At 29.5% G+C, this 16,898-nt stretch overlaps 1 protein-coding gene across 1 annotated transcript; it reads right to left on the bottom strand.

Annotated features, from left to right (window-relative positions):
• Window positions 1-2,682: 2,682 nt before the first annotated feature.
• On the bottom strand, window positions 2,683-3,774 carry LOC146956524 (transcription repressor OFP16-like). The gene has a single exon (XM_085729316.1). The coding sequence runs from the start codon at window positions 3,688-3,690 to the stop codon at window positions 2,968-2,970; it is 723 nt and encodes a 240-aa protein (XP_085585442.1). The 5' UTR covers window positions 3,691-3,774; the 3' UTR covers window positions 2,683-2,967.
• Between the last annotated feature and the right edge of the window lie 13,124 nt (window positions 3,775-16,898).

The following is a 16,898-nucleotide window of genomic DNA, read 5'->3' as shown; positions in this document are numbered from 1 at the left end:
TCATGCCTTGTAGGCAAAATAATTGTCATCATGACCAACATAGTTATTGTATAGTTTATAAGAACTTCTAATGTATATTAGTTTTTTCAATTGTCGTTCGATTTTGAATCGTTGAGTTATGAGGGGGTGTGCCACTAAGTTGGATCTTGACATTGACTAAGAATAACTATATAAGTGAGTTGAACATCTTGTCTTCACCAAAAACTTCACGACATTGGATTTATGGATCACTTTATTTATATGTTGTTCAATCTTAACTCGTCTATCAAATGTAAGACTTTACCTCACAGTTGTGATGTTGACACATCACAACATTTCTCCCTCAAGTGTGAAAATCTTAGCGTCCTTAATTCGACACAAAGAATCACTCCCGCTCCCCTATATAGTTGAACCAGACTCCGATTCCACTAATGGACCATAAGGGGAAGACTCACTCGGTTGCATCGACACATTGAACAAATAGCAACCACACAAGTGAGATTGAACACCACATCTTCATCAAAAACCTTAAGACATTGAGTTTATGAGATCTTTCACTTATATGTTGTTCACCCTCAACTCTTCCAAGTAATGTGAGACTTTAGCTCACACCTGATACATCACAACATCTCTCTCAAGTGTGAGATGATCCATGTCCTTAATCCTACACTAGAAATCTCTCCCGCTCCTTCATCAAGTCGAACCAAACTCTGATACCCTTGTTGGACCACGAGGGGGGACTTCATTGGGTTGAACCATCACATTGAACAAATAGCAACTACACAAGCGAGTTGGACATGATATCTTCACAAAATACCTAAACTACATCAAATAGCATGCTAAGATGATAGTAAAAGAGAAAAGAAGAAAGTAAGATACAAGCTTAAAATATTTATGACAAATGCATTTTGAGGATTTTGAGTTAATATATGCAGTCTTGACCTCCTTGTTTATCATATATTGGACATTGCAAGACTTGTTCAAGATGTAAAACTTAGGTCAACTCCAATATTTTATAGAGACTAAAAATGCTGATGGAAAATTTTATAGGGACTAAAAAATGCTGATGGAAAATTTTATATGGACTAAAAATGTTGATGGAAAATTTTATAGGGACTAAAAAGTGTGATTTTATTTTGTAGGGACTAAAAACAAAATTCTGAATATTTATAGGGACTATTTACTTAATTAACCCTTGATATATTGAAAAACCATTGATCATAAACCAATTAATTAATTATAGGAGACGAACAAAAAAAAAAAAAAGGAATCGGCCACAAGATTCTCTACATACATGATGATTCTATGCATTACACTAAATCTCTTACCCATCTCAATCACAGACTTGAGCGTAAAAGTGTTTACAAAATACGTATGCCGTTAAGAGCTAACTCCTCAATGGATTCCGACCAAAAACCTCCATTATCAAAGCATTTCTTCCATTGATCAACTATCACCTAAAATACTCTACCTCTAATGATAAATGTGAATTCTGATCGGAACATGAGTTGTATATATCCATACATCTAAATGGAAAAATGGAAATAAAAATGAATGAATCTTCAGCGTGGCTTATCCCCCAGGTCATCAGCATCTCATTAAAATAATATAAGAATCCAAATACAAAAAATGAAATGAAAATGAAAGGGGGCAGAAAATCGAGATTCCTTGATTATGTCTGTTTGTCAATTTTTTATTTTACTGATTTTTCATTTGGCTCTTTCTCAACTCTCTGAGCATCTCATGATTCTCATAGTCTGGATGCATCGATTCTGCTCAATCAAACAACTATTAACTAATGAGTTTCGTTTGTTTATTAGTTGAGTAAGATGAATTTTCCCTTTCCACAGCCCAACATGTCAAATATATTATAACCACTAATTAATTAATTAATATTATTACTACCAGCCATATTAGACTAGTGTTATGAACACATTACTATATTACCAAGAATTTGAGTAATTAAATTATAAGTGTCATCAAGATCTAAAAAGAGACCAAATATTTAGAAATTACCACTTTACGTCTTTTATGAAACTAATCCTTCAAGATAACTGAAATCCAAAGTTGATACATTTCAACTATGTGTTTTTGTATGGACCGACCATAGATCGAACCCTGGACCAAATATCTGAATTTGAATTTGACAAATGTGACCATTCACCAATGTCATAACATTATTAACATGTCATTTTATTATACATTAATTTGATCACAGAAGTCCATCAATTTCACATTTCTTTAAATTAGCGTGACACATACTCCTAGTCATATTATATACTAGTATAATGAACACATTAAAGGTTTTCCTTATTGATTGCATATCCTAATTTCAAATCAAAACTATACTACTAATAAGATGCTCAGAGGTAACCGAGAAAAACGAACTAGTGAATTATAAGTACCCCACAACAATAAAATTAACGTGACTCAAGGCCCCAAATTCCCTGAAAGGTCTTTGTCCAAAGCAAAAACAAGAACTATAGTAGGTTATATTTATTTATATAATAAAAAAAATATTAATAATAGGTAAGATGGTGATAGATGAAGTAGAGGACCATGGATGCAGAAGTGAGGGGACCAAAACTTTGATTAGAGTTTCCCCACCTTCAAAGGAAAGAAACCAAAAATTTTTAGTCACACGTACGTACTATACTCAAGTACTCACTTGTTAAAATTAACCAAATTAAGAAAGAATCATCGTGGATGAATGGAAGTAGCAGATCAATTTATGATGATGAGACAAATCATTATCTGCCATCCACGTTACATGCATTTTTTATCATTTCAATTTACAACTAAAAAAATCCAAATTCTAACACCTAGACCATTAGAATCATAGTTCTAAATTGTGGTCTGCAATTGCAGTCGTAATATAACAATTTTAAAGATCTCTGCAACGGTATCACAATTGGGATGGCGGTCACATTGACCATTTTTGCTTACATTTTATTGCAGTGCAACCGCAACTGCAATTTAAAACCATGACTAAAATGACATGAGGGTTACGAGAAGATCGGCAAAAGCACCAAGAATGAACTTGTGAGTGTTCTTTGGGTTGAGAGCAAGGTAACAAAGAAGCAACTCATGCAAGATGTTCCAATTTGATTTCACATCCATCAACTCCGGTCGCGCCTCCACCATCTCTTGCATCGATCTTCTAAAATCCATATAAGGATCAGGTGAGTAGGTCGGTACTGCCACACTTCCGTTGAACAAAACCTCCTCTTTCTCTTTCTCCTGTTTCTTCTCACGCTCAATACTATTGGACTTATCCATTGGTGGTACCGAAGAATGCTGAATGCAATCTGTGTTTGTATATTCAATTAATGAGTTGGAGCTACCGGGGGAGGAGAAGAAGAAGCGTTGAGAGGCGAAGGCTGCTGCGAAATCTGCTGGCTCAGGTTCGGGTTCAACTTCGAGTTCAAAAGAGGTTGATGTAGTAAAGGTGGTAGAGAGTGAAGAAGAGCATAAAGTGTGGTCTGAGGTTAAGGAAGGGTCATAGAGAGAGTTGAAATTCTTGATCATAATTGACGGGGAAGATGCAGATGTAGATGAAGAAGGTTTGTGATGAATTTGATGATGATGTTGATGTGAGGAAGCTGCTTCACTGATAGTTGTAGAAATTGGACTTGTGGGTGGAGATTTTGATTCAAGAGTTGAATTTGAAAAACATAGGTTGAGGTTCCTCAGATTTCTTGTGTTTGGCATGTTTCTATGTACTACGTAAAATGAAGATGTCAATATTCAAGAGGCCCTTTGCTCTATGATAATGTATGTATATATAGTTGGAATAAAATATGTACATAAGAAAAAGAAGTCCTCATCAAATCAAATAATGATAATAAGGCAAAATTGCATACGTCCTTTAAATTATTTATTTGTAGGAAATATCCTCTTCAAGTCATTTTTTCATCTCCTCAAGAAAAAAAGGAGTCATTTATTCATTTGAGTTAGATTTTTAAGTCTCAATATATGCACCATTTCCTCATTTTTTACTTTTCACTTAATTCCATCAAAAAAATCTGATAATAATAATAATAATAATAATTTGTCTATAATGTTGTTTGGACACGTAGAGAGAAGACCTATAGATTAAGTAATAAGGAGGGTGGATCAGATGAAAGATAGTCATGTTAGAAGAGGTTGATGAAGACTTAGAAAAACTATAATAAAAACTAAGGTTATGCTAATTGCCCTTATGACACATGTTAAAAACCAAAAAGTAGAAATATTCGCTCAAGTTTTGTGCGTTCCATTTATTACATATTCAACAATTAAATTCAATGCGCACATTCCAACAAAAAATTACTATATTTGATTCATTAACTTGTGCCTTAAGGGAACAAGTTAGCTTTTCCATAAAAACTATTAGAAAAATTTAGAGATCATTAATAAGTTTGATTCAAATATGGTTTACGATAAAACATTATGACGTAATTTAATCCATATAGCCGACTTCACTTGATGGGATAAAATTTAGTTGTTGTTGTGGTGGTGATGTGATAAGTTCAAATAGACTTTAATTAAAATTATATTTTCAAATGATTTTTTATTCAAAATTTAAAAACCTGAATTAAAATTAATTAGGTTTCTTCAACGTCATTCAATTTTCTAAGTTTCTCAATATGCATAACAACATACTAATTTCGATTTTACTAACAAGAAGCTAAACATTTTGATTAGCAACACTTGTTGAGTTCAAATGATATATGATTTGACTATGTTTATAAGTGAATATAGTTTTTACTTTATAAGTCGGTCTTGTATATGTTGAGTTAGACCTTATTCAAATTCTAATATAGTATAAAAACTTATTTAAGGTTCGTTGAACACTTGCTAACATATTACCATTATATAACAACTCAGGATGTCCGACGATGAGCATGAGTGATTTGTTGAGTGTCTAACATTAGATGAGGTAACATCTGACAATATATTTATAAACAAAATTAATCTTATCTTTACAAGACGGTTTTGTAAATGTCGAGTTATGTCTAATTTGTCTAAATTGTAATAACATCAATTACTACGATATGACTCAATTTATTGTCCTGATCATGATCATCATAATTGCTCAAAAAATCGCAGATACAATTTTGCCTTAAAATAAACAGCTTAACATATAACCTAATGCACTTCTAGTTCACTATAGAGATCTTCTTGATGTTTTAAGCTTCTCTCGTGAATCAAATATATTATTAGAGCCCATGACTTCTTAAAAAAAGTATCAGATGAGCACATGATTTAAAAAATGACTAGCTCATTGTATTGAAATTCTTCCTTAAAATACGGTGATGAAACTTATGTTTAACATATAGGAGTAGTTGAGTGATGTCATAAATAAAAGTATGAAATTTAAGGTGTTAATTTATGATGGTTGTTAAATAAAATATACATTCTTGTCAAAGAAAAGAAAAACGTAAGATATACATTTTATATTACAATTGCATGTGTTGAAAATGGACACTGTTTCTTAGACTAATTCCTCACTTTTTTTCTAAGGAGCGTAACTACACGCTCCAATAATCTTTTGCCAAATATTTCATGCAAAATATGACGAGAATGTAATTGGGAAGTGAGATCCTAATAATATTTATACATCAATTTTTTTTCATGAGGTAAATTAAATAAATATTTAACTTGAACCTTAACTTATAACATGTCGATACAAGGTTAAGAGAGCGCGTAAAATGAAAGACTTGAATTGCCAAACAATTCGGTTTTGAGTATACCTTTGTTTGGGATGAAAGCAAGCATGCACATGGGGAAGATAACAAGAGGTATCAAACAAAAGGCAAAACACAAACAAGTAAAAAAATCATTAGACAATAAAACCAATAATTATAATCTTCAAGTGATATTATTATCTTTTTTTGACAATTCAAGTCATATTATTCATATCGAGATGGTTTCATATCTCATAAGAGAAGAATAAAAAAATATGAAATGAATGAATGTGAGAAAACATTAAAAGAAAGCTAGGATTCCAAATAAGAAAAGACAATCCTATAGTGCACCAAGATACTCATGGTTGGTCCATTTCATGCAGAGATCTACTATAAAATCAACACACATGAAAGTGATGTATCATACTCTATATATCGTTTCATTGTTTATGAGAAACATCGCAACAATGGCTTTGTCTCAAATTTGGTCCACCATGAGCTATTTAATTAATAGTGTGATCCATGTATGAGTTTATGTGTGTTGTCATTTCTAAATAATTTTCTGATAAAAAAAGTTACCACCATATAGCACCATAGCACCATATTGTGAATTTGCCATGCAACCTATATCACGGTTTATAATAATGGTTTCATATAATTATAAACTATATGAAAACTAATCTTTACATGATATCAAATCCGTTATAATTCAATTTGTTATGTTCCTATGACATGCAATATGTTGTCGTGGTTTGGCTATAAGCCCTCTCTATAATTTCCGTATTATTGGCCCCTACTTTCTCAAGTTTCTTTGAGATACTCATTCTTTATTAAAACCGGCCCCTACATTAATATTTGATTACTTATGTACTTGACTAGTACCGTGTTGAATTTATATATGAACTGCATAATCCACCTAGGGAATCTGAAATGAATTCTCATACTCTTGGCTGTTCGATGTAAATCAACGACAACGAGATCGTTTAACAACATGAAACTGATTATTTGATGTAAATTGTCCGATCTTAAATTAACGATGAAAATCAATTCTTACATGAAATTTCGTAAACGTGCAGTTGTAGGAAAATCATTTTCTCATATTTTGACCGAAACTTTTGAAATAATCATTAACTATTTGTTCTTTTATGAAATTTGGAGGATGTGTTTGTCACTCAACAATAAAAGTTGCTTAAATCAATATTTTGGTCTCCCAAATCGTAATAGCTGGACAATTTAATATTTAAAAATTGCAAAATAATAATTTAGTCTTTTTAAAATTCAAAATATCAATTAATTTAGTGATTTAGTCACCCTAAGAAAACAACTTTTAGAAAAACATATGAAAAAACTACAAATTAATCTCTTACTGAATTAAGATAAACATATTGAGCCTTTACTTGTAACCAAAAAAATATTGAGCCTTTACAATTATTATAGTAAATTTAGAAGAAAAAAATTTAACTTTTTTTTTAATGATAAAAAATTACACTAAATTGGTTGAGACGTTCTTTAATTTAAAGATTAAATAGTCATTTTGTAAATTTGAGACACTAAAAGTTATCTTACTCTTATAATTTCAATCATCAAAATTCTTGCTTACTCGTTAAAATTTTGATCATTAAGAAATTACATATATAAAAGAGAGACTAACTATGACGTAACAAAAAAAAAGCTTTTTGACTAGAGAATTGGCTTCAACCAGACATCATTGTCAATAATTGTGACAATAGTGCATGTGGAATATATATATATATATATATATATATATATATATATATATATATATATATATATATATATATATATATATATATATATATAATATATGGATTTGCTAGAACACACCCACTAGTTTTTATGTGGGAGTGTTTTAGCAAAGCTACACCTTAGGGTGTATTTAACCACTTTTTAGTTATTCACTTACTAAAATACTCCTTCTAAAAAGTAAGTGGGTGTATCCTAGCAAACCCCTATAGGATTTGCTAGAACACACCCACTTGTTTTTGTTAGAAGGTGTGTTATAGCAACATACACCTTAAGGTGTATTTATTAACTTTTTAGTTATAACTTGCTAAAACACTCCCACATAAAAACTAGTGGGTGTGTTCTAGCAAACCCCATATATATATATATATATATATATATATATATATATATATATATATATATATATATTTTTAACCGAATACCTCTTATACCTTGAAATTTGTTGGGTATCTTGAAATTTCTTAGGTGTACATAAGAAATTTGTTGAGCCTTTATAATTATTATAGTATATTTTTTTGTGTGAACTGAATATCCTTTCAGTAAATTCTTTTTTTTTTAGTCAAGTCCTTTCAGTAAATTCTTAAGTAACTTGAAATTTGTTGTGTACCAGTACATCATAGGCATAATTTAGTTAAAATTTAATTTAATTTTTAAATAAATTAATACAAAAATACGACATATCATTAAATAATTGGATGATAGATACATACTCAATCCAACTTCAAGGGTATCATTGTGTTCAACAAACAATTCTCCCTTGATCAGAACCTTTGTTTTGATGGAGTTGTTGGAAAATCAACCAAAGAATATCATCACACAAGAAGCAAAGAATAAACAAAATACAACTAAAAAAAAATGAGTTCAATTTTTGCACATAATATTGCAAATTCTCTCAAGCCATACAACTACAAAGTCTAATTACATCCAAAAAACTAGAGTAATTGTGATGAAGAAAACTCAAATTAACTGTCCATAATTATAATAACTCTCATCGTCTTTTTTCTTCTTACTATTCAATTATTCTATTAACCGTGACAATCATCAAATCAGAAGATAAATTGTTTAGAATGTTATTAGTTAATGGACAAAACCTTTTGCAGCATTTTAAAATCTAAAAACTAAGTACATAATAATTAGTAGTTTATGAATAACTAAATATTTATTCAAACAAAATTAGGCAGCCTCTCCTGGATGATAGCTTTTTCGTTTTGAACTTTGATGCGAAACAATATCGATTTTCCATCCTCAAATTATTTATCCTCTTCTGGCGGTGCAATAAGAGTTGTGTTATTTGAACAACTATTTTATGACAACTTATAAAACAATTATAGATTTACAAATAAAATGAGATATTAACACAACAAAACAATAAAGAGAGAAAGTAACAACATAATTAATATGAGTATGAGAAAGAAAATTGCCACAAAAATTGTCAAAATATAATTGTACAACTATCATTTATCGTGCAATAATACTTTAAAAAAAAATTGGAAATATGAAATCAACTTGAAAACAAATTCGAATCTTCCCTTCGTGAGCTGATCAGAGGATGAAGGACAAGCATCTGGCCTTAAATATTTTATATGTTTGAGAGTTTCCATGTATTTTCAAATATTATTAAAAAAAAAAACATTTTCGTGGGTTCTGAACAGAGTTTACAACACTAAGGTCATATATAATAATATGGTAGTTGATGATATAAATATGTTACATGACCTAATTATTGTGCGTTTATGTGACAGACAAGGGTCTTGGCTAGTCTTGCTCAGTCAGATATGAGTATGTAGCATTGCTCTACTGAATCATATATTATTAGTTCAAAATCGACAGTTCTATCTGGTTGAGAAGAATTATTAATTTCTCATGTGATCGTGAGTTTAAGCATCAACAACTCAGACACCCGGCATGCATATTCGTACTTGCTTGTTCTCTGGCTCGATCTTTTCTCTAGCTTTAATTTATGAGCACATATAATATTAATATTTTCAATAATACTAGTTTAGAGACCCGGCGTTGCCCGGGTTAGATATTAAATAGTAAGTTTTATAAGTTTGTGTACACGAATACACATGTAAGTATATTAGATTGAATTTATTTAAATTTACAATTATAATAATATCTTAACAATATATATAAATGATGAGATGAATGTCCAATGCAAGAATAAAAAGTGTAACAAAATCAATAATGAATTATTCCAAGTGGTAAGAGTTTTGGGTCCCTTTAAACATGTGGTCGTGGGTTTGTTTCGTGGCCCATGCGTATGAGAGAAAAAAATCGATTGAAAGGGAATAAAATTGGTGTTTGGCAAACCTGAAAAAGGAAAAATGTTATATGAAAAGAATGTTTGGGGTTTCTGCTTGTGCTCAAAATATGTAAATATGTGATTAACAAAAATTTATTTATTTATAATTAACATTTGCATTAGAATATGCTACTAAAAGATAACATAATAACTAATTGAACATTTTTTTTTATCAAAAATAAAAATTAATCGAACCTTTTTTTTCCTCAAACATAAAAACTAATTGAATGATACAGTGCTAAAAGATTAGTAATAACTAATTGAAGTTTCTTTTCCTAAAAACAAATAAACAAATTGAAGTCTTTTAATCATAAAATAAGATCATACATGTAAACTTTGTTGAAAGTATTATGTGTAGTTTGTTGAGATATTTCTGCTACATAAAATATTAGAAATTCAAAAAAAAAAATTAAAGAAAATATTGAGTGGATAAGATCAAAATGTTGTTGAGATATTTATGTTAAATAAAATATTGGTTGTTAAAAATAGAAAAAATAATAAAAATATTGAGAATGAATGTGGAAGTGACACGTGGCATAACAAACCTTACTTTATATACATACTATTGATTTAGAAATAAGGACTTGAAATAATAGTATAGGTGTTATCATAAAATGATAGTATAAGTGATTAATAATATTAAAACGCTACTGGTGAAATAATAATATTTTATGACCTGAAATATTATTATTAAAATCAAAACGCTACTGATTAATAATATTGAAACGAAAAGGACTTGAAAAAATAGTATATGTGATAATAGTATAGGTGATTAATAATATTAAAATGCTACTATTGAATCAAAAAGAGAAAAAAAATAGTATAGGTGTTAGTTCAAGGATGTGAAACAGAAACAATAGTATAGGTGTTAGTTCAAATACCTGAAACTCGTAGGTGTTTGTAATGGATGCCAACAACAATAGTTCAAGGACCTGGAAAAAAATCAGTAAACTCACTCGTAGGTGTTAGTTCCCTTTATATTATATATAAAAATAAAAATCTATGCATAAGTAAAAGTAAAAGAAACAATAGTATAGGTGTTTGTCAAACCTGAAGAAAGAAAAGCTTAGACCAAAAGAAGGTTTGAGTTTCAGTTTCTGCTCAAAATATGTGATTACGTGATTAAAAAATTCTCCTTTATTTATAGTTAAAAAAAACAAACCGAAGCCTTTTTTTCCTCAATGAAAAAAACTAATTGAATAATATGGTGTTAAAAGAGATAGTAACTAATTGAAACTTCTTTTCCTAAAAAAAAGAAATATTTAATGGATAGTATTGAAAGTATTATATATAGTTTGTTGAGACATTTTGGCTACATAAAATATTAGGAATTAAATATAAAATTAAATAAAAATATTTCAGGTCTTGAAATATTATTATTAAAATCAAAACGCTACTGATTAATAATATTAAAACGAAAAGGACCTGAAAAAATAGTATAGTTGATAATAATATAGGTAATTAATAATATTAAAACGCTACTGTTGAAACGAAAAGGAAAAAAAATAGTATAGGTGTTAGTTCAAGGACTTGAAACAGAAACAATAGTATATGTGTTAGTTCAAGGACCTGAAACTCGTAGGTGTTTGTAATGGATGCCATCAAAAATAGTTCAAAGGACCTGAAAGAAAAAAAAAACAATCAGTAAACTCACTCGTAGGTGTTAGTTCCCTCTCATATTATATATAAAAATAAAAATCTAAGCATAAGTAAAAGAAACAATAATATAGGTGTTTGTCAAACCTGAAGAAAGAAAAAGCTTAGATCAAAAGAAGGTTTGAGTTTCAGTTTCTGCTCAAAATATGTGTTTACGTGATTAAAAAATTCTCCTTTATTTATAGTTAAAAAAAAACAAATCGAAGCCTTTTTTCCTCAATGAAAAAAACTAATAGAAACTTCTTTTCCTAAAAAAAAGAAAGAAAAAAATAAAGGAAGATTTAATGGATAGTATTGAAAAGTATTATATATAGTTTGTTGACATATTTTGGCTACACAAAACATTAGGAATTAAATATAAAATTTAATAAAATATTTAGTGGATAAGATCAAAAGTTTGCTGAGATTTTTATGTCAAATAAAATATAGATAAAATATAAAAATATTGAGAATAAACGTGGAAGCGACACGTGGCATAAAAAACCTTACTTTATATATATACTAGTTTAGAGACCCGGCGTTGCCCGGGTTAGATATTAAATAAGTTTTATAAGTTTGTGTGCACGAATACATGTGTCAGTATATTAGATTGAATTTATTTAAATTTACAATTATAATAATATCATAAAAATAAATATAAATATTTCAAAAAATAAATAAAAATAAATATAAATGATGAGATGAATGTCCAATGCAAGAATAAAAAGTGTAACAAAATCAATAATGAATTAGTCCAAGTGGTAATAGTTTTGGGTCCTTTAAACATGGACTATTACTTTCCCACCATATTGCCTTCTCCCGCGCCCTGTAAAATTTCTAAAAATGCCCTTGTGCATTCCGGATTTTAAAATTTGGATTCATGTTTACTATTTTGGATTTTATAATACGGACAATTCTTATGTATAATCAGCCATCAGACTCTCTCACATTTCAATAGTTTTGAGTTTTCCTTTTAAAAACAACAAAAAACTAAGTAAAAAATGCTAAAAACCTGTCAAATAAAATCATAAAAATATAAAAAATAATACCAAAAAATTCTAAAAATCAAATAAAACTAATGGAAATTTTTTCGGATTTTTCTGAGCATATGAAAAATTAATAAAAATGAAAAATGGGTCTAAACGATGGAATTTTGGATTTTGAGGGGCGGAGTCCCGTAAGAAGTCCCTTCTATGGGAGTCATGGTCCTTGAATTTTTTCTGATTTTCTGGGGATGTTTCGGAGCAATCCGATTAAGTAGCCCGAAAACCCGATTTTTGTTAAATAAAATATTGGTTTTTAAAAATAGAAAACATAATAAAAATATTGAGAATGAATGTGGAAGTGACATGTGGCATAAAAAACCTTACTTTATATATATACTATTGATTGATTGATGTTTAGTTTGTTGAGATAAAAAATACCGAGTGCATAAGATCAAAAGTTTGTTGAGATATTTATGTTAAATAAAATAGAAAAAATAATAAAAATATTGAGAATGAATGTGGAAGTGACATGTGGCATAAAAAACCTTACTTTATATATATACTATTGATTGATTGATTGATGTGTAGTTTGTTGAGATAAAAAATACTGAGTGCATAAGATCAAAAGTTTGTTGAGATATTTATGTTAAATAAAAATAGAAAAAATAATAAAAATATTGAGAATGAATGTGGAAGTGACATGTGGCATAAAAAACCTTACTTTATATATATAATATTATTGATTGATTGATGTGTAGTTTGTTGAGATAAAAAATACTGAGTGCATAAGATCAAAAGTTTGTTGAGATATTTATGTTAAATAAAAATAGAAAAAATAATAAAAATATTGAGAATGAATGTGGAAGTGACATGTGGCATAAAAAACCTTACTTTATATATATACTATTGATTGATTGATGTGTAGTTTGTTGAGATAAAAAATACTGAGTGCATAAGATCAAAAGTTTGTTGAGATATTTATGTTAAATAAAAATAGAAAAAATAATAAAAATATTGAGAATGAATGTGGAAGTGACATGTGGCATAAAAAACCTTACTTTATATATATACTATTGATTGATTGATGTGTAGTTTGTTGAGATAAAAAATACTAAGTGCATAAGATCAAAAGTTTGTTGAGATATTTATGTTAAATAAAAATAGAAAAAATAATAAAAATATTGAGAATGAATGTGGAAGTGACATGTGGCATAAAAAACCTTACTTTATATATATACTATTGATATATATATATATATATATATATATATATATATATATATATATATATATATACACACACACACACACACACACACTATTGATTGATTGATATGGTGCTAAAAGGTTAGATAGTAATTAATTGAAACTTCTTTTCCTAAAAAAAAAAAAATTTAATGGATAGTATTGAAAGTATTATATATAGTTTGTTGAGACATTTTGGCTACATAAAATATTACGAATTAAATATAAAATTAAACAAAAATATTTTAGATCCTGAAATATTATTATTAAAATCAAAACGCTACTGATTCATAATATTAAAACGAAAAGGACCTGAAAAAGTAATATAGGTGATAATAGTATATTACTAATCAAAACCTATGATATTGATTATAATTATTGCACTACTTGTCTTTGTTTGTTTGCCACTTGGCTTCTGCATGTGCAAAACTTTGCAAGTCCTATGTTAGTACGAATTATTGGAAATCAGGTTGCAAGTCCTATGTTAGTATGAATTGGACAGTTACGCGTTGAAAAGATAAGCTACATATGATCATGCTAAAAGAGCATAAGTGTTTTTAGCCAGTCTCGATATCGGTTTTGATATTATTTGAATCTTTTACATTTTGCAACTATAGGGAAGGCTAGTGTTGAACATAAGTATGTTTGCAATTGATGCAAATTGACGAATGATATTAATAATAATGGTATATCGATTAATAATAAAAATGCTACTGTTGAAACGAAAAGAAAAAAAATGTATAGGTGTTAAGGACTTGAAATAGAAACAATAGTATAGGTGTTAGTTAAGGACCTGAAACTCGTAGGTGTTTGTAATGGATGCCAGCAACAATAGTTCAAGGACCTGAAAGAAAATAAAAAACAATCGGTAAACTCACTCGTAGATGTTAGTTCTCTCTCATATTATATATAAAAATAAAAATCTAAGCATAAGTGAAAGAAACAATAGTATAGGTGTTTGTCAAACCTGAAGAAAGAAAAAGCTTAGATTAAAAGAAGGTTTGAGTTTCAGTTTCTGCTCGAAATATGTGTTTACGTGATTAAAAAATTCTCCTTTATTTATAGTTAAAAAAAACAAATCGAAGTCTTTTTCTCCTCAATGAAAAAAACTAATGGAAACTTCTTTTCCTAAAAAAAAGAAAGAAAAAAATAAAGGAAGATTTAATGGATAGTATTAAAAGTATTATATATAGTTTGTTGAGATATTTTGCCTACACAAAACATTAGGAATTAAATATAAAATTAAATAAAATATTTAGTGGATAAGATCAAAAGTTTGCTGAGATTTTTATGTCAAATAAGATGTCAAATAAAATATAGAAAAAAATATAAAAATATTAAGAATAAACGTGGAAGCGACACGTGGCATAAAAAACCTTATTTTATATATATACTATTGATATTGATTGATTGATTGATTGATGTGTGGTTTGTTGAGATAAAAAATACTGAGTGCATAAGATCAAAAGTTTGTTGAGATATTTATGTTAAATAAAATAGAAAAAATAATAAAAATATTGAGAATGAATGTGGAAGTGACATGTGGCATAAAAAACCTTACTTTATATATATACTATTGATTCATTTCAATTACCACTGGGATTCGGAAAATTATATTATCAAGATATACAGGAAGATCTCATCATGATTGATGCTGAATATAATTATATATAGATTACACTTACACGGTGTCTTTTAAAACTAAATTAACTTTGTTCAACTTGGTTTTCTCCAACTGTCAAGAATTTGAGTTGGAAGTATGTCAACATTATAAAATTGATTTGTAAAATGAGGGATGTCTTTCTTTATAATCTCTAGTCAAACTTTATCTTAGAATTTGGATTAAACTTAACCGTACATTACAAGAAAACCGATTTGTAAGATGAAAAATACTTCTATTTATAAACCCTGGTTATGTCTATCTTTAAACTTCGTGAGACTTGATTTTTCCAATACAACATAAATTTGTAACTAAGACTTCTGTTGGAAATGAAGTGTGCGCGATTATGTCCGACATCGACTAGAAATGAAGGAAATATTGGATATATAAGAGAGGAGACTCATAAATCATTTGCCTTAAGGTTTTGGGGCAAGAGTGTGGTGTTTCTCTCTTAGCGGGTCCTAGACGTTTAGCCCATTGCTGCTCCCCAAACTTCCCAACAAACGTCTAGGACCCGTTAAGAGAGAGACACCACACTCTTACCAAAAATCTTAAGGCATCAGATATAGGTGTCTCCTCTCTTATATATCTAACGTTTCCTACATTTCTAGTCGATGTGAGACATAATCACTCACACTTGATTTCCAACAATCTCCCCCTCAAGTGTGACTCACCCACATCACTAGTCTGATCCACACTAGGATCCCGCTCCCACTCCTCCATCGAGCCTAATCAGGGCTCTGATACCAGTTTGTTGAGGATTCTGGTGAGTGTTGGAAACGACAATTGACTAAATGTCTAGGACCCACTAAGAGAGAAACACCACACTCTTGCCCCAAGATTTTGGGGCATATAAGGAGTATCTCGCCGTTTTGAGAGTCAACAACGCCCCCTTCCTCTCGCAGCTTAGGGTTTCTTATATTCCCTAGAGCCGCCGCCTCCCCTACTTTGGTAGTGATTCGTCCACATTTTAGATGTTGTTTGGTTCGGTGTAATAGACACCTTTTTTCCTTTTTTCTTCTTCTTTCTTTCTTGTTATCCCCCTTTCCTCTTTGTACAATTTCTGTCTTGGTGATCTTGTAGTTACTGTTTGTGCTTGTCATCGTTCGTTTTGCCTCGCCTCCACCCATACCTCCCTCCACCGGAATATCTCCCTCCTCATCTCGTTTTGGTCATCTAAGAGCTGGATCCAGCTGATAGAGTTTTAGCAAGTGTACTAAAAACGATCGAAGTAATATAATAAAGTTCGTTTCCACGAGGACCGTGTTAATCTTAAGTAAACAATAGCGTTAGGAAATAAGACGTGTACAGTTTATTTTAGTTTGCCCTAGGCAGTAAATTTGGTTTGATTCATAAAATTTAATGACAGAAAATAGATTTGTTTAGAAAATATAGAGAGAGATGAGATATGACGTGTAAAGTTTATTTTAGTTTGCCCTAATCAATCCCTTGACTTAGGACCCTCTTCTCAAATTACAGTCCATAATTCCTTAGGTGAGCTAATATTCTTTGAAGGTTTTAAGAACGTTAACCTAATATCACAAATAAACGATTATCCATTCCTAGACTAACCCTGTTTATTTGAACAATTCAATTAGGTCTAAGTTGAAAGCTATGGTCAGTAGTCATTCATTCTCACGAATTCATGTTTA

The sequence above is a fragment of the Medicago sativa genome, chromosome 1 (genome assembly GCF_051527215.1).
Source record: "Medicago sativa cultivar Bolivia chromosome 1, Bolivia_mono, whole genome shotgun sequence".
NCBI lineage: Eukaryota > Viridiplantae > Streptophyta > Magnoliopsida > Fabales > Fabaceae > Medicago > Medicago sativa.
This window is presented reverse-complemented; position numbering and strand designations above follow the sequence as displayed.

Coding starts and splice junctions, on each gene's coding strand:
- LOC146956524 (XM_085729316.1), bottom strand. CDS start 3,690: ATGCCAAACACAAGAAATCTGAGGAACCTCAACCTATGTTTTTCAAAT.